This window comes from Nerophis ophidion, linkage group LG04 (assembly GCF_033978795.1).
Source record: "Nerophis ophidion isolate RoL-2023_Sa linkage group LG04, RoL_Noph_v1.0, whole genome shotgun sequence".
NCBI lineage: Eukaryota > Metazoa > Chordata > Actinopteri > Syngnathiformes > Syngnathidae > Nerophis > Nerophis ophidion.
Genome location: NC_084614.1, coordinates 75721611 through 75740533, shown reverse-complemented (window position 1 = coordinate 75740533; position 18923 = coordinate 75721611). Strand labels below are relative to the sequence as shown.

The 18923-nt window shown below is 44.2% G+C and overlaps 1 protein-coding gene across 1 annotated transcript in view; it reads left to right on the top strand.

The window, feature by feature from the left end:
• The window catches only part of nsd1b (nuclear receptor binding SET domain protein 1b), a 98554-nt gene that overhangs the window by 67659 nt on the left and 11972 nt on the right, over window positions 1-18923 (top strand). The window contains 4 exon segments of the mRNA XM_061899085.1: window positions 4277-4389; window positions 4500-4646; window positions 15093-15215; window positions 15285-15401. Coding sequence (XP_061755069.1) covers window positions 4277-4389; window positions 4500-4646; window positions 15093-15215; window positions 15285-15401 — 500 coding nt within the window.

The following is an 18923-nucleotide window of genomic DNA, read 5'->3' as shown; positions in this document are numbered from 1 at the left end:
ACTTGAATAAAGGTAATCAACAAAAAAATACATAGAGCAGGGGTCACCAACACAGTGCCCGTAAGGACCAGATGAGTCGCCCGCTGGCCTGTTCTAAAAATAGCTCAAATAGCAGCACTTACCAGTGAGCTGCCTCTATTTTTTTAATTGTATTTATTTACTAGCAAGCCGGTCTCGCTTTGCTCGACATTCTTAATTCTAAGAGAGACAAAACTCAAACAGAATTTGAAAATCCAAGAAAATATTTTAAAGACTTGGTCTTCACTTGTTTAAATAAATTCAGTTATTTTTTTACTTTGCTTCTTATGACTTTCAGAAAGACAACTTTAGAGAAAAAATACAACCTTAAAAATATTTTAGTATTTTTAAACACATATGCCTTTTTACCTTTTAAATTCCTTCCTCTTCTTTCCTGACAATTTAAATCAACGTTCAAGTAAATTTAATTTTTATTGTAAAGAATAATAAATACATTTTGATTTAGTTCTTAATTTTAGCGTCTGTTTTTTCGACGTAGAATATTTATGAAATATTTCTTCACACTTATTATGATTAAAATTCAAAAAGTATTCTGGCAAATCTAGAAAATCTTTAGAATCCAATTTAAATCTTATTTCAAAGTCTTTTGAATTTCTTTTAAAATTTTTGTTTCTGGAAAATCTAGAAGAAATAATGATTTGTCTTTGTTAGAAATATAGCTTGGTCCAATTTGTTATATATTCTAAGAAAGTGCAGATTGGATTTTAACCTATTTAAAACATGTCATCAAAATTCTAAAATTAATCTTAATCAGGAAAAATTACAAATGATGTTCCATAAAAAAATGTTTAGATTCTTTTCAAAAGGATTCGAATTAGCTAGTTTTTCCTCTTCTTTTTTTCAGGTGAATTTTAAATTTTAAAGAGTCGAAATTTAAGACAATCTATGTTTCAATATTTAATTTTCATTTTTTTCCTGTTTTCTCCTCAATTAAGTGTTTTTTTCATCACGGCGTGGCGCAGTGGGAGAGTGGCCGTGTGCAACCCGAGCGTCCCTGGTTCAATTCCCACCTAGTACCAACCTCGTCACGTCCGTTGTGTCCTGAGCAAGACACTTCACCCTTGCTCCTGATGGGTGCTGGTTGGCGCCTTGCATTGCAGCTCCCTCCATCAGTGTGTGAATGTGTGTGTGAATGGGTAAATGTGGAAGTAGTGTCAAAGCGCTTTGAGTACCTTGAAGGTAGAAAAGCGCTATACAAGTACAACCCATTTATCATTTATTTATTCTCTACAAATAACCTTCCGTAAAAGGAAAAAAAATGTACGACGAAGAAACAGACAGAAATACCCAGTTTTTTATATATATATGTATTTATATATATATATATATATATATATATATATATATATATATATATATATATATATATATATATATATGGATTTATTTAACAAAGGTAAATTGAGCAAATTGGCTATTTCTGGCAATTTATTTAAGTGTGTATCAAACTGGTAGCCCTTCACATTAATCAGTGCCCAAGAAGTAGCTCTTGGTTTCAAAAAGTTTGGTGACCCCTGGCCTAGAGTGAGGTGTGAAGAAACAATTATTCAAGTGAACCATGGACTTGAAAAGTTGCCTAAGTACTGAAAATGGTGTGTTATAATTATTATATTGTACATTTAGGTGTTTGTATGCTCTGGTCATGTGCATGATGTTCAAAACTAGTGAAGTTTGCACGTTCTGTAAATGGTAAATAAAAACAGAATATGATGATTTGCAAATCCTTTTCAACTTATATTCAATTGAATAGACTGCAAAGACAAGATATTTAATGTTATAACTGAGAAACATATATATTTTTTTGCAAATAATCATTAACTTAGAATTTAGTGGCAGCAACACATTGCAAAAATGTTATCACAGGGCATTTTTACCACTGTGTTAGATGGCCTTTCCTTTTAACAACCCTCAGTAAACGTTTGGGAACTGAGGAGAGCAATTTTTGAAGCTTTTCCATTCTTGTTTGATGTACAGCTTAAGTTGTACAATACTCCGGGGTGTCCGTTGTGGTATTTTATGCTTCATAATGCATCACACATTTTCAATGGGAGACAGGTCTGGACTACAGGCAGGCTAGTCTAGTACTTGCACTCTTTTACTTCGAAGCCACGCTGTTGTAACACGTGCAGAATGTGGGTTGGCATTGTCTTGCTGAAATAAGCAGGGGCGTCCATGAAAAATACATTGCTTGGATGGCAACATATGTTGCTCCAAAACCTGTATGTACATTTCAGTATTAATGGTTCCTTCACAGATGTGTAAGTTACCCATGCCTTGGGCACTAATACACCCCCATACCATCACAGATGCTGGCTTTTGAACTTTGCGCCTAAACAACCCGGATGGTTCTTTTCCTCTTTGGTCTAGAGGACACGACATCCACAGTTTTCAAAAACAATGTGTGAAATGTGGACTCGTCACACCAGAGAACACTTTTCCACTTTACATCAGTCCATCTTAGATGAGCTCGGGCCCAGCGTCGCCGGCGGCGTTTCTGGGTGTTGTTGATAAATGGCTTTCTCTTTGCATAGTAGAGTTTTAACTTGCGCATACAGATGTAGTGACATACTCTAGTTGCTGACAGTGGTTTTCTGAAGTGTTCCGGAGCCCATGCAGGGATATCCTTTACACACTGATGTCGCTTTTTGTTGCAGCACCACCTGACGGATCGAAGGTCACGGGCATTCATTGTTGGTTTTCGGCCCTGCCGCTTTAGTGCAGTGATTTCTCCAGATTCTCTGAACCTTTTGATGATATTACGGACCACAGATGGTGAAATCCATAAATTCCTTGCAATAGCTTGTTGAGAAATGTTGTTTTTAATAAATAACAATTTGCTCACACATTTGTTTCACAAAGAATGACTGAGCATTTCATGGAAGCTGATTTTATAGCCAATCATGGCACCCCTCTGTTCCCAATTAGCTTGTTCACCTGTGGGATGTTCCAAATAAGTGTTTGATGAGCATTCCTCAACTTTATCAGTCTTTTTTACCACTTGTCCCGGCTTTTTGAAACATGTTGCAGTCATCAAATGAGCTAATATTTCCAAAAAATAACAACATTTACCAGTTCGAACTTTAAGTATCTTGTCTTTGCAGTCTATTCAATTGAATTTAAGTTGAAAATTATTTGCAAATCATTGTATTCTGTTTTATTTACATTTACTAGGGGTGTAACGGTACGTGTATTTGTATTGAACTGTTTCGGTACGGGGGTTTCGGTTCGGTTTTGAGATGTACTGAACGAGTTTCCACACGGACATATTAGGTAGCGCACCGCAGGTTGTGTAAACAATGCAGAGCGAGGCACAACACACGGCAGGCTAGCAGCGACCGGGCTAGGACAACATGCAAAAGCCAGAGCTGGAAGACCCCCCTGCCTCGTTAAGATCTACCGTTTGGGAACACTTTGGCTGCGCGGTGCGATACAACAATGGAGGACGAAGGATTGCCGACATTGTTCAGCAGCAATAGGGCACGCTTCTGAGAACACGTCAAACATGCTAACTCCTTTGAAGCGTCACCACCGCATTCAAGCAGCCTCTCCTCGGCGAGTCAGGCAGGGCTGAAGCAATAATAAATGCTTTTATAAATTTATAGCAGCAGATTTAAGACCATCCATCCATCCATTTCCTACCGCTTGTCCTGTTCGATGTGGCAGGGGATTGCTGTATTGCATTAGAAAACATATTTTGACCCACTTCTAAGGTGGAAGAACAATAAGCCCATATAGGGACGGCGTGGCGCAGTGGAAGAGTGGCCGTGCGCAACCCGTGCGTCCCTGGTTCAATTCCCACCTAGTACCAACCTCGTCACGTCCGTTGTGTCCTGAGCAAGACACTTCACCCTTGCTCCTGATGGGTACTGGTTGGTGCCTTGCATGGCAGCTCCCTCCATCAGTGTGTGAATGTGTGTGTGAATGGGTAAATGTGGAAGTAGTGTCAAAGCGCTTTGAGTACCTTGAAGGTAGAAAAGCGCTATACAAGTACAACCCATTTATTTATCATTTATATCTTCTTACTGCCAAGTTAGCCAGGCTTATACAAAGCAGTGATTGGTCGCGCTCAGTCACATGACCACGCGGTGCTAAGAAGTCAGGATAAAATGACGAACCGCTGAATAATACAAGTTAATTAAATAGACTAGAGTTTTTTTTTCTCAGGTTACATATATTTGCCACAAAATGGCTCCTGGGGGACAAACGTGTAAGTGTGCTTGGTTGTGTACTTCTGCAGCTCTGGACGATGCGGCGGTGCGATTTCGCGAGCTTCAGGCCGAGAAGGAGCTTCTGCAGCTTCAGGAGGACAAAAAGAATGACAGGAAGCCTCCGCCGTACAAACACATCAAGGTCAGACATCTTTATGGGATGGATAGTCCTCTTTCTCTTTATATTTGTGTGGTCACTGGTCGAAAAACACGACCAGTGTCCTCACAGGAGCTTCTTTCCACATCCTGCAGGTGAATCGACCCATAGGAAAGGTTCAGATCGTCACAGCCGACCTATCGGAGATTCCACGCTGCAACTGCAAGGCCACCGACGAGAGCCCGTGCGGGATGGACTCGGAGTGCATCAACCGCATGCTGCTCTACGAGTGTCACCCGCAGGTACGAAAAGGCCTGACACCCTGTCCGGTACCATTCAATTGGTGTCCAGTGTTTCCCACAGGTCAGGCATCTATTTGTGGTGGTGTGGTCGGGGGGCGGGGGGGAGTGGGGGGTGTTGGCAGCGGCGATGGCCAAGAAGAACGCGGAGTTGGACTATAATTACAACACTTTATTTACGTATTTACATAATATATAACTAGAAGCTCCATTCACAGACAGAGTCCCATTGCTTTTATGAGCGGTCGAGCGAGTCAAAAGCCGGATTAAAAAAAAAAAAAAAAAAATTTTTTGTTTTTTTTGTTTTGCGGGGGCCGTAATTCTTTCGTGGCGGGCCGCCACGAAATAAATGAATGTGTGGGAAACCCTGGGTGTCCGGCCTGCTTACCTCCCTTTCAAAGGCTTGAGATACACACACACCTGAATCGGATTACACATACAGATTGAGATGCGAACTAAAAGAATACTTCCATCGCACATGCATCATCTGTGTGTTTGAGGAGGTGCCAAGTAAACTGGGAGCACCATAACCAGGAAATTGATTAAATACCATGAATACCATGAATTGATTAACGTGGACCCCGACTTAAAGAAGTTGAAAAACTTTTTCGGGTGTTAGCATTTAGTGGTCAATTGTACGGAATATGTACTGAACTGTGCAATCTACTAATAAAAGTATCAATCAATCAATCAATCAATCAAATTACCCACCGGTGCACTCATCCATCCATCCATTTTTCTACCGCTTGTCCCTTTCGGGGTCGCGGGCACTCACGTGCTTTATTTTAGGGACAGAAAAGCAAGCCCAAATAAGCAACTGTGCGTTCAAAAACAAGCCCAAAAGAAGTGCAACTTGGGACTCACAACATTTGCAAGCGACTGTAAATAAAAACAGGCCAAAAGTTGCTTACAATTAGTCTACAGGGGCTCAATAATAATAATAATATTATCAATGATAGTATTCTTATTTGAAAAAGGCAAACAATATGTATTTTTTTTTTTTTTTATGATTTTTTTTTTTTTATCGATTATCGGAATATATAAAAGTAATGATTTTTTTGAGCAACACCGACTGATTATTATTTTCACAAATATTTGTATAATGTTAGACTTGTCCAGGGTGTACCCCGCCTTCCGCCCGATTGTAGCTGAGATAGGCGCCAGCGACCCCGAAAGGGAATAAGCGGTAGAAAAAGGATGGATGGATGGATGGTTGTTAGAAATTTTAGTGGTTTTGTTTAAATTTTAAGATCTATATGTATGTTACATTGTTTTTATTTTGCAACACTGACTTTTTTCTCCAAAAAATTGTGTTCAGTAGGACAGAATAAGGGAATATTTTTTTCTGTCTTTTAAGACAAACTGAACAGTCAAATTTGATGGATCGAATGACAATATACTTAAGCCTACTATTACATTGTTTTACATTTACTTGAGCGAATTGTGAATTCTATTTATATAGCACTTTTCTCTACAGACTCAAAGCGCTTTACATAGTGAAACCCAATATCTAAGTTACATTTAAACCCGTGAGGGTGGCACTGGGAGCAGGTGGGTAAAGTGTCTTGCCCAAGGACACAACGGCAGTGACTAGGATGGCTTAAGCAGGGATCGAACCTGGAACCCTCAAGTTGCTGGCACGGCCACTCTACCAACCGAGCTATGCCGCCCCCTTTACATTTAATTTTACATCTGAAACATTTGATTTGCATCACAATTTTTTCCTGTGTTCTTACAATCTTAATCCAGGCCTTGAATGTTAACTGTTTAAGGTCAAGGCAGGTGTTGCCTTAAAGGAGGACTCATATTTTAGGGCACCAAAACAAGTTAGAAGCGGACCAAGGCAAACATTATTTTCTTTCGAGGCAGTGCCTCCATGTATATATATATATATATATATATATATATATATATATATATATATATATATATATATATATATATATATATATATATATATATATATATATAAGAGATGCGCGGATAGGCAATTATATCATCCGCAACCGCGTCACCAAAGTCGTCATCCACCCGCCGTCCACCCGAACCAACATTTTAATTGATCCGCATCCGCCTGCCACCCGCCCGCTTTAATGCATCAGAGGTCGGCCACCTTTAACACTCACAAAACTATTTAAACCCGTTTCACAGAGTAATGAAGACAATTGGAGCCGCTAACGTACTTGCGAACATCCAATTGGCAATTGGCGTTCATTCTGATGACAAGAGTATGGCCGTGCTGTGAAGCCATTGCCTTTGACACCTTCAACAACATGTACACACCGATTGTTAGTCCAGCAACATGTTGTGTGTGCAGCTTCCGCAATTACACGTACAAGATTGAAAGGCATACTGGGTGACACAGAGTACACTGATGGTTGTGATATAAACAACTTTAACACTTACTAATATGCGCCACGCTGTGAAGCCACACCCAACAAGATTGACAAACCCATTTCGGGAGAACATCCTCACAGTAACACAACATAAACGCAACACAACCAATACCCCGAATCCTTTGTATCCGTGACACTTCCTGAATATATTTTACACCCCCGCGCCCTAACCCCGCCCACCTTACCGACGCACGGGTGTGTGTGTGTGTGTGTGGGGGGGGGGGGGGGGGTGCTGCTAGCGGGGTGTATAAAATAGTCAGGAAATATCATGGATACAAAGGATTCTGGGTATTTGTTGTGTTGCGTTTATGTTGTGTTACTGTGAGGATGTTCTCCCGAAATGTGTTTGTCAATTTTGTTGGGTGTGGCTTCACAGCGTGGCGCATATTACTAAGAGTGTTAAAATGGTTTATATCACAACCATTAGTGTACTCTGTGTCACCCAGTATGCCTTTCAATCTTGTACGTGTTGCTGCGGAAGCTGCACACACAACATGTTGCTGGACTGACAAGCAGATCGTACGTGTTGTAGAGGGCGACAAAGTCAATGGCTTCATAGCACGCCCTAATACTTATTATCTGGGTGGCTGCCGGCAGTCATTCTAGAGAATATTAGCGTCTCCTATGGTCTTCTTCGCTTTGTGACACGGGTCTTAAATGGCTCTTTGAATGGCAAAGGATACCGGTCCCAGAACCATGTATATCAAATATTTCCGGATGGTTCAACCGCCACCCGCCCGAATCTAATTAAAATGTATTTTTTCGTCGTGTCACCCGCCGGACCTGCGGTTTATCCTCGGACTCCGCGGATGAGACCGCAAACCGCGTGTAGTGGCAATCTTCACCTTTAAATGTTCAAATTTATTGACACTACTCAACAGGTTTGAGGGAGTGATCCTACGCAGCAGCAAACATTGCATTGAAGTGAGGTCCAGTCAGAAATCCAGTTAATGCATATTTATTAATTAACTTGCAGGGTGAATGAAACATACCTTGGATTATTGTAGTGACATGGTGCCATATGTTCTGCTGTCTTTCATGCCTGTTGCTGTGTGTTGTTGTCTGCTGTTGTGTGCCGTTGTCTGCTGTTGTGTGCCGTTGTCTGCTGTTGTCGTCTGCTGTTGTGTGCCGTTGTCTGCTGTTGTGTGCCGTTGTCTGCTGTTGTCGTCTGCTGTTGTGTGCCGTTGTCTGCTGTTGTGTGCCGTTGTCTGCTGTTGTGTGCCGTTGTCTGCTGTTGTGTGCAGTTGTCTGCTGTTGTTGTCTGCTGTTGTGTGCCGTTGTCTGCTGTTGTCGTCTGCTGTTGTGTGCCGTTGTCTGCTGTTGTCGTCTGCTGTTGTGTGCCGTTGTCTGCTGTTGTCGTCTGCTGTTGTGTGCCGTTGTCTGCTGTTGTCGTCTGCTGTTGTGTGCCGTTGTCTGCTGTTGTCGTCTGCTGTTGTGTGCCGTTGTCTGCTGTTGTCGTCTGCTGTTGTGTGCCGTTGTCTGCTGTTGTCGTCTGCTGTTGTGTGCCGTTGTCTGCTGTTGTCGTCTGCTGTTGTGTGCCATTGTCTGCTGTTGTCTGCCGTTGTCTGCTGTTGTGTGCCGTTGTCTGCTGTTGTCGTCTGCTGTTGTGTGCCGTTGTCTGCTATTGTGTGCCGTTGTCTGCTGTTGTCGTCTGCTGTTGTGTGCCGTTGTCTGCTGTTGTGTGCCGTTGTCTGCTGTTGTGTGCCGTTGTCTGCTGTTGTCGTCTGCTGTTGTGTGCCGTTGTCTGCTGTTGTGTGCCGTTGTCTGCTGTTGTGTGCCGTTGTCTGCTGTTGTCGTCTGCTGTTGTGTGCCGTTGTCTGCTGTTGTGTGCCGTTGTCTGCTGTTGTCGTCTGCTGTTGTGTGCCGTTGTCTGCTGTTGTCTGCCGTTGTCTGCTGTTGTCGTCTGCTGTTGTGTGCCGTTGTCTGCTGTTGTTGTCTGCTGTTGTGTGCCGTTGTCTGCTGTTGTCGTCTGCTGTTGTGTGCCGTTGTCTGCTGTTGTGTGCCGTTGTCTGCTGTTGTCGTCTGCTGTTGTGTGCCGTTGTCTGCTGTTGTCGTCTGCTGTTGTGTGCCGTTGTCTGCTGTTGTGTGCCGTTGTCTGCTGTTGTGTGCCGTTGTCTGCTGTTGTGTGCCGTTGTCTGCTGTTGTGTGCCGTTGTCTGCTGTTGTCGTCTGCTGTTGTGTGCCGTTGTCTGCTGTTGTGTGCCGTTGTCTGCTGTTGTGTGCCGTTGTCTGCTGTTGTCGTCTGCTGTTGTGTGCCGTTGTCTGCTGTTGTGTGCCGTTGTCTGCTGTTGTGTGCCGTTGTCTGCTGTTGTGTGCCGTTGTCTGCTGTTGTCGTCTGCTGTTGTGTGCCGTTGTCTGCTGTTGTGTGCCGTTGTCTGCTGTTGTGTGCCGTTGTCTGCTGTTGTGTGCCGTTGTCTGCTGTTGTGTGCCGTTGTCTGCTATTGTGTGCCGTTGTCTGCTGTTGTCGTCTGCTGTTGTGTGCAGTTGTCTGCTGTTGTGTGCCGTTGTCTGCTGTTGTGTGCCGTTGTCTGCTGTTGTCGTCTGCTGTTGTGTGCCGTTGTCTGCTGTTGTCGTCTGCTGTTGTGTGCAGTTGTCTGCTGTTGTGTGCCGTTGTCTGCTGTTGTGTGCCGTTGTCTGCTGTTGTCGTCTGCTGTCGTGTGCCGTTGTCTGCTGTTGTGTGCCGTTGTCTGCTGTTGTCGTCTGCTGTTGTGTGTCGTTGTCTGCTGTTGTGTGCCGTTGTCTGCTGTTGTCGTCTGCTGTTGTGTGCCGTTGTCTGCTGTTGTGTGCCGTTGTCTGCTGTTGTGTGCCGTTGTCTGCTGTTGTCTGCTGTTGTGTGCTGTTGTCTGCTGTTGTGTGCGGTTGTCTGCTGTTGTCGTCTGCTGTTGTGTGCCGTTGTCTGCTGTTGTCGTCTGCTGTTGTGTGCCGTTGTCTGCTGTTGTCGTCTGCTGTTGTGTGCCGTTGTCTGCTGTTGTCGTCTGCTGTTGTGTGCCGTTGTCTGCTGTTGTCTGCTGTTGTGTGCCGTTGTCTGCTGTTGTCGTCTGCTGTTGTGTGCCGTTGTCTGCTGTTGTGTGCCGTTGTCTGCTGTTGTCGTCTGCTGTTGTGTGCCGTTGTCTGCTGTTGTCGTCTGCTGTTGTGTGCCGTTGTCTGCTGTTGTGTGCCGTTGTCTGCTGTTGTGTGCCGTTGTCTGCTATTGTGTGCCGTTGTCTGCTGTTGTCGTCTGCTGTTGTGTGCAGTTGTCTGCTGTTGTGTGCCGTTGTCTGCTGTTGTGTGCCGTTGTCTGCTGTTGTCGTCTGCTGTTGTGTGCCGTTGTCTGCTGTTGTCGTCTGCTGTTGTGTGCAGTTGTCTGCTGTTGTGTGCCGTTGTCTGCTGTTGTGTGCCGTTGTCTGCTGTTGTCGTCTGCTGTCGTGTGCCGTTGTCTGCTGTTGTGTGCCGTTGTCTGCTGTTGTCGTCTGCTGTTGTGTGTCGTTGTCTGCTGTTGTGTGCCGTTGTCTGCTGTTGTCGTCTGCTGTTGTGTGCCGTTGTCTGCTGTTGTGTGCCGTTGTCTGCTGTTGTGTGCCGTTGTCTGCTGTTGTCTGCTGTTGTGTGCTGTTGTCTGCTGTTGTGTGCGGTTGTCTGCTGTTGTCGTCTGCTGTTGTGTGCCGTTGTCTGCTGTTGTCGTCTGTTGTTGTGTGCCGTTGTCTGCTGTTGTCGTCTGCTGTTGTGTGCCGTTGTCTGCTGTTGTCGTCTGCTGTTGTGTGCCGTTGTCTGCTGTTGTCTGCTGTTGTGTGCCGTTGTCTGCTGTTGTCGTCTGCTGTTGTGTGCCGTTGTCTGCTGTTGTGTGCCGTTGTCTGCTGTTGTCGTCTGCTGTTGTGTGCCGTTGTCTGCTGTTGTGTGCCGTTGTCTGCTGTTGTCGTCTGCTGTTGTGTGCCGTTGTCTGCTGTTGTGTGCCGTTGTCTGCTGTTGTCGTCTGCTGTTGTGTGCCGTTGTCTGCTGTTGTCTGCCGTTGTCTGCTGTTGTGTGCCGTTGTCTGCTGTTGTTGTCTGCTGTTGTGTGCCGTTGTCTGCTGTTGTCGTCTGCTGTTGTGTGCCGTTGTCTGCTGTTGTCGTCTGCTGTTGTGTGCCGTTGTCTGCTGTTGTCGTCTGCTGTTGTGTGCCGTTGTCTGCTGTTGTCGTCTGCTGTTGTGTGCCGTTGTCTGCTGTTGTCGTCTGCCGTTGTCTGCTGTTGTCGTCTGCTGTTGTCTGCTGTTGTGTGCGGTTGTCTGCTGTTGTCGTCTGCTGTTGTGTGCCGTTGTCTGCTGTTGTCGTCTGCTGTTGTGTGCCGTTGTCTGCTGTTGTGTGCCGTTGTCTGCTGTCGTCTGCTGTTGTGTGCCGTTGTCTGCTGTCGTCTGCTGTTGTCGTCTGCTGTTGTGTGCCGTTGTCTGCTGTCGTCTGCTGTTGTCGTCTGCTGTTGTGTGCCGTTGTCTGCTGTTGTCGTCTGCTGTTGTGTGTCGTTGTCTGCTGTTGTGTGCCGTTGTCTGCTGTTGTCGTCTGCTGTTGTGTGCCGTTGTCTGCTGTTGTGTGCCGTTGTCTGCTGTTGTGTGCCGTTGTCTGCTGTTGTCTGCTGTTGTGTGCTGTTGTCTGCTGTTGTGTGCCGTTGTCTGCTGTTGTCGTCTGCTGTTGTGTGCCGTTGTCTGCCGTTGTCTGCTGTTGTGTGCCGTTGTCTGCTGTTGTCGTCTGCTGTTGTGTGCCGTTGTCTGCTGTTGTCGTCTGCTGTTGTGTGCCGTTGTCTGCTGTTGTCGTCTGCTGTTGTCGTCTGCTGTTGTGTGCCGTTGTCTGCTGTTGTGTGCTGTTGTCTGCTGTTGTGTGCTGTTGTCTGCTGTTGTGTGCCGTTGTGTGCCGTTGTCTGCTGTTGTGGTAAGAACGGTTTGTGCTCCCACACTTGAGTCCTCCCTAATCAGCTCACCTGTGCTCCTATATATGCCTTCAACCCTGCACTCCTAAACCAAAAAGCCCGCCACCTAGTGACAAAAGAAAGTAATGCCAACACAAAAATGAGGATGCCTTAAATGGCTCCTACACCGCGCATCTCTAATATATATATATATATATATATATATATATGTATATATATATATATATATATATATATATATATATACATATATATATATATATATATATATATATATACATATATATATATATATATATATATCCCAGTCAACAAAGTAAGACTTTATAAACAAGTTGTGACAACTTTCATGACACATCCGCAGCTGCAAAACATCAAATAGTTTTCTCCTTCGCTGTACACTTTTAGTGTGGGGACAAGTGCGTCCGTCTCCAATATTGTTTCCCTCCAAACACAGCAGTACGCTCTTAAACACACAGCGGGAAGCGAATGGAAATGACATTAAACCAAGTGCTTGGCTTCGTTTACTCCAAGGGCAAATCTCCCGAGCAAAGTCCGTGTCCTCAGTCCGACATGATTATCAAGCCAAACGACACCAGTGCGCATCCGCCTGACTTTGTGTTGCCTAAAATGCATTATTAAATTACGTTTTTTTCGGCAATTAAAAAATTAGACGGTATTACTAACCGTATGGAATTTTATCGCAAATTATCATTATACCGATTACCGTTACATCCCTCATTTATTAACAAGTAAAAAGTCAAGGGCGGTCACGGCATGTTGGTGAATTTCTTAGGGCTTACGGCAAATGACGAGGGCGGTCGCGGCTTTTGTCGCAGTTGCCGTGGTTAAGTTCGAGCCCTGATAATCAACTAACAGGAGGCGAATTCCCCAAATTATTCAATGATCTGGCATTTCAAGTCAAACGCAGTATCGGCAATACTTGTCCCGCAATTACTTGGTATTGGATGATTCTGATTATAAATCATAAACGTTATGCAAGTTCCAGCAGTGGCCAGCACGGTGGGACAGGTGTTAGTGCATGTGCCTTACAATACAAAGGTCCTGAGTTCAATCCCGGGCTCGGGTACTTTCTGTGTGGAGTTGGCATGTTCTCCCCGTGACTGCGTGGGTTCCTCCCACCTCCAAAGACATGCACCTGGGGATAGCTTGATTGGCAAGACTAAAATCGGCCCTAGTGTGTGAATGTGAGTGTGAATGTTTTCTTTGTGTATTGGACCTGCGATGAGGTGGCGACTTCTGCCCGTGTGCAGCTAAAATAGGCTCGAGCACCCCTCGCGACCCTAAAGGGACAAGCGGTAGAAAATGGATAGATGGATGAATCCTAGTATCACCCAGCCTTACTTCAGCGGCTTTGTTGCAATTACATTTTTTTACTTAAAAAAATTAATTAACTGAGTGACAATCTGCATCTTTATCAACTATCAATCAGCACTTTTATTCTGTTCTGCACCAAACATGTTCTTTCCTGTCTTTACTCCACCCCCTCCAAAAATGTTATCAACAATCAATCAATCAATGTTTATTTATATAGCCCCAAATCACAAATGTCTCAAAGGACTGCACAAATCATTACGACTACAACATCCTCGGAAGAACCCACAAAAGGGCAAGGAAAACTCACACCCAGTGGGCAGGGAGAATTCACATCCAGTGGGACGCCAGTGACAATGCTGACTATGAGAAACCTTGGAGAGGACCTCAGATGTGGGCAACCCCCCCCCACCCCCCTAGGGGACCGAAAGCAATGGATGTCGAGCGGGTCTAACATGATACTGCGAAAGTTCAATCCATAGTGGCTCCAACACAGCCGCGAGAGTTCAGTTCAAAGCGGATCCAAGACAGCAGCGAGAGTCCCGTCCACAGGAAACCATCCCAAGTGGAGGCAGATCAGCAGCGTAGAGATGTCCCCAACCGATACACAGGCGAGGGGTCCATCCTGGGTCTCGACTCTGGACGGCCAGTACTTCATCCATGGTCATCGGACCGGACCCCCTCCACAAGGGAGGGGGGGACATAGGAGAAAAAAGAAAAGAAGCGGCAGATCAACTGGTCTAAAAAGGAGGTCTATTTAAAGGCTAGAGTATACAGATCAATCAATTAATCAATGTTTACTTATATAGCCCTAAATCACTAGTGTCTCAAAGGGCTGCACAAACCACTACGACATCCTCGGTAGGCCCACATAAGGGCAAGGAAAACTCACACCCAGTGGGACGTCGGTGACAATGATGACTATGAGAACCTTGGAGAGGAGGAAAGCAATGGATGTCGAGCGGGTCTAACATGATACTGTGAAAGTTCAATCCATAGTGGCTCCAACACAGCCGCGAGAGTTCAGTTCAAGCGGGGATCCAAGACAGCAGCGAGAGTCCCGTCCACAGGAAACCATCTCAAGCGGAGGCGGATCAGCAGCGTAGAGATGTCCCCAACCGATACACAGGCGGGCGGTCCATCCTGGGTCTCGACTCTGGACAGCCAATGTTTATTTATCAATCAATGTTTATTTATATAGCCCCAAATCACAAATGTTTCAAAGGACTGCACGAATCATTACGACTACAACATCCTCGGAAGAACCCACTTCATCAGTGGCGCAGTGGTAGAGTGGCCGTGCGCAACCCGAGGGTACCTGGTTCAAATCCCACCTAGTACCAACCTCGTCACGTCCGTTGTGTCCTGAGCAAGACACTTCACCCTTGCTCCTGATGGGTGCTGGTTAGCGCCTTGCATGGCAGCTCCCTCCATCAGTGTGTGAATGTGTGTGTGAATGGGTAAATGTGGAAGTAGTGTCAAAGCGCTTTGAGTACCTTGAAGGTAGAAAAGCGCTATACAAGTACAACCCATTTATTTATTTATTTATCCATGGTCATCGGACCGGACCCCCTCCACAAGGGAGGGGGGGGACATAGGAGAAAAAAGAAAAGAAGCGGCAGATCAACTGGTCTAAAAGAGAAGGTCTATATAAAGGCTAGAGTATACAAATGAGTTTTAAGGTGAGACTTAAATGCTTCTACTGAGGTAGCATCTCGAACTGTTACCGGGAGGGCATTCCGGGTAACATGTACAAAAAGATGGGATACATTGTGGTGTTCTACCGCCACGCATTTCTGCCTATAAAGCGCATGGTCGTGTTCTGTCAATAACGACCTGTGACCTCGCAGGTGTGCCCGGCGGGCGAGCGCTGCCTGAACCAGGCGTTCAGCAGGCGTCAGTACAGCCAGGTGGAGATCTTCAGGACGCTGTCCCGGGGCTGGGGTCTCCGCTGCGTCCACGACATCAAGAAGGTACATGCGTGGAACCCCTTGTTAGTGGTTGCGGGAAGCGGTTGGTAGAAGGTTGTGTCTCGCTTTCAGGGTCAGTTTGTGAGCGAGTACGTCGGGGAGGTGATCGACGAGGAGGAGTGCAGGTGGAGGATCAGACACGCCCAGGAACACGACATCTGTAACTTCTACATGCTGACTCTGGACAAGGTACAACACAACGCCTCGTCTCTGCATGCTACAAATTGTACTTTCTCACTGTCCCTGTCCATACAGGGTATCCGCGGATCCTTAAAAAGTCTTAAATACATGTATCTAAAATTAAGGCCTTAAAAAGTATTAAATTTATTAGAAATTCCTAAGATGGTCTTAAATTCAGTACTCAGGGCTTCACGGTGGCAGAGGGGTTAGTGCGTCTGCCTCACAATACGAAGGTCCTGCAGTCCTGGGTTCAAATCCAGGCTTGGGATCTTTCTGTGTGGAGTTTGCATGTTCTCCCCGTGAATGCGTGGGTTCCCTCCGGGTACTTCGGCTTCCTCCCACTTCCAAAGACATGCACCTGGGGATAGGTTGATTGGCAACACTAAATTGGCCCTAGTGTGTGAATGTTGTCTGTCTATCTGTGTTGGCCCTGCGATGAGGTGGCGACTTGTCCAGGGTGTACCCCGCCTTCCGCCCGACTGTAGCTGAGATAGGCGCCAGCGCCCCCCGCGACCCCATAAGGGAATAAGCGGTAGAAAATGGATGGATGGATGAAGGGACGGCGTGGCGTGGCGCAGTGGGAGAGTGGCCGTGCGCAACCCGAGGGTCACTGGTTCAAATCCCACCTAGAACCAACCTCGTCACGTCCGTTGTGTCCTGAGCAAGACACTTCACCCTTGCTCCTGATGGGTGCTGGTTGGCGCCTTGCATGGCAGCTCCCTCCATCAGTGTGTGAATGTGTGTGTGAATGGGTAAATGTGGAAGTAGTGTCAAAGCGCTTTGAGTACCTTGAAGGTAGAAAAGCGCTATACAAGTACAACCCATTTATGAAATTCCTAAGATGGTCTTAAATTCAGTACTCAATGGTCTTAAATTGTCGGACCAGTTTTTTTTATTTTTTTTCGGGGCACGTCTTTGAGTAAAAGTTACGGCGCGTCTTTGAGTAAAAGTGAGTGATTTCAGTGTCAGTCACGCGCAGACTCCTTCCTTTCTTCCTCGCGTCCCGCCTTTCAGTCAGCACGGGGAAATGCAAGTTTTGCGAGCGTTGGCTGGAGGACAGCCGGTTTAAAAGCTGGCTTAAGCCGGTTGCTGTCACGCTTCGCGGCGCACTTGCTGCGCGGAGTTGCCACTTTGTGGATGCACACAGTACCAGTCAGCAGGATTGCAGGTAAGAATAAGTTTTAATCTAATAAAACAAAAGAACACTGGTGCAAAAAAGGGGAAAACAAAGCGCGTGCCAATGCACGGAAAGCTAATGCTAAAACGTAGCAGGAAACAGAAAACATAGGGCGGAATTTAGCACAAAATAATCGAGGACACGGGATACAAAAACGTGACGTGTTGCGAAAAGCAAGTCATGAGCCGAGGACGAACTGAGGAATCGGGTGGGCTTAAATACACAAATAGGAATCAAAAACAGGTGTGACAGGAGCCGGTGAGGAGGAGCACACTACGTTGCCATGGTGACGAAACAAACGGGGAAGTGCTCAACCACAAGTTTAGTTTATTAAGGATCCCCATTAGTCTACACCGCAGTGGAGACTATTCTTCCTGGGGTCCAGGCAAAAAAAACATCACACAACCACAGAGCAAACAATTAAAATGCAGTACAACATGATCCAATAATAAATTGTCATAATACAAAATTAGCAACAACAAAGAACCAAAAAATACTAATAAATGTTGTTACATAATAATTTTCATACCAAAAATAGCAATAGTGGACTTATCGGCAGAATCCACATTGACTCTGCCGATAAATGGAAGGATGATACTTTTTCGTCACTTATTGTTTGTCCTTGGTACACTAATGTGTAGATTTTAGGCCATTGGTTCTTTGTTTTATTTTTGCACAAATAGATATACTGTATACATTTTTGCAAAAATAAAACAAAGAACCAAGGGCCTAAAATCTACACTAATGTGTAGATTTTAGGCCCTTGGTTCTTTGTTTTATTTTTGCAAAAATAGATATACTGTATACATTTTTGCAAAAATAAAACAAAGAACCAAGGGCCTAAAATCTACACTAATGTGTAGATTTTAGGCCATTGGTTCTTTGTTTTATTTTTGCAAAAATAGATATACTGTATACATTTTTGCAAAAATAAAACAAAGAAGCAAGGGCCTAAAATCTACACTAATGTGTAGATTTTAGGCCATTGGTTCTTTGTTTTATTTTTGCAAAAATAGATATACTGTATACATTTTTGCAAAAATAAAACAAAGAACCAAGGGCCTAAAATCTACACTAATGTGTAGATTTTAGGCCATTGGTTCTTTGTTTTATTTTTGACAAAATAGATATACTGTATACATTTTTGCAAAAATAAAACAAAGAAGCAAGGGCCTAAAATCTACACTAATGTGTAGATTTTAGGCCATTGGTTCTTTGTTTTATTTTTGCAAAAATAGATATACTGTATACATTTTTGCAAAAATAAAACAAAGAACCAAGGGCCTAAAATCTACACTAATGTGTAGATTTTAGGCCATTGGTTCTTTGTTTTATTTTTGCAAAAATAGATATACTGTATACATTTTTGCAAAAATAAAACAAAGAACCAAGGGCCTAAAATCTACACTAATGTGTAGATTTTAGGCCATTGGTTCTTTGTTTTATTTTTGACAAAATAGATATACTGTATACATTTTTGCAAAAATAAAACAAAGAACCAAGGGCCTAAAATCTACACTAATGTGTAGATTTTAGGCCATTGGTTCTTTGTTTTATTTTTGACAAAATAGATATACTGTATACATTTTTGCAAAAATAAAACAAAGAAGCAAGGGCCTAAAATCTACACTAATGTGTAGATTTTAGGCCATTGGTTCTTTGTTTTATTTTTGCAAAAATAGATATACTGTATACATTTTTGCAAAAATAAAACAAAGAACCAAGGGCCTAAAATCTACACTAATGTGTAGATTTTAGGCCATTGGTTCTTTGTTTTATTTTTGCAAAAATAGATATACTGTATACATTTTTGCAAAAATAAAACAAAGAAGCAAGGGCCTAAAATCTACACTAATGTGTAGATTTTAGGCCATTGGTTCTTTGTTTTATTTTTGCAAAAATAGATATACTGTATACATTTTTGCAAAAATAAAACAAAGAACCAATGGCCTAAAATCCACACATTAGTGTACCAAGGACAAACAATAAGTGACGAAAAAGTATCATCCTTCCATTTATCGGCAGAGTCAATGTGGATTCTGCCGATTATTCCATGTGGACTCTGCCAATTCCACAAGGAATCGGCAGAGTCCAGAACTAAACATGAACAAAGACATATAAGCGGCAAAACAATAAACAGTTTGCCAATCCCGAGGAGGCCAGGTGCATACTTTGTAAGAGGGATTTCAAACTGGGCACCATGAGAATTAGAGCGGTGGAATCGCACATGCAGTGTGGTAAGCGTAAAATCGCGGCAGAGAGCCAAAAACAAACACCGGGCATCTCTCAGTTCTGCGTGGGTCCAGCGCCAACGCATCCCCCAGCTATACACAACTGCCGCTAGCAACACTGAC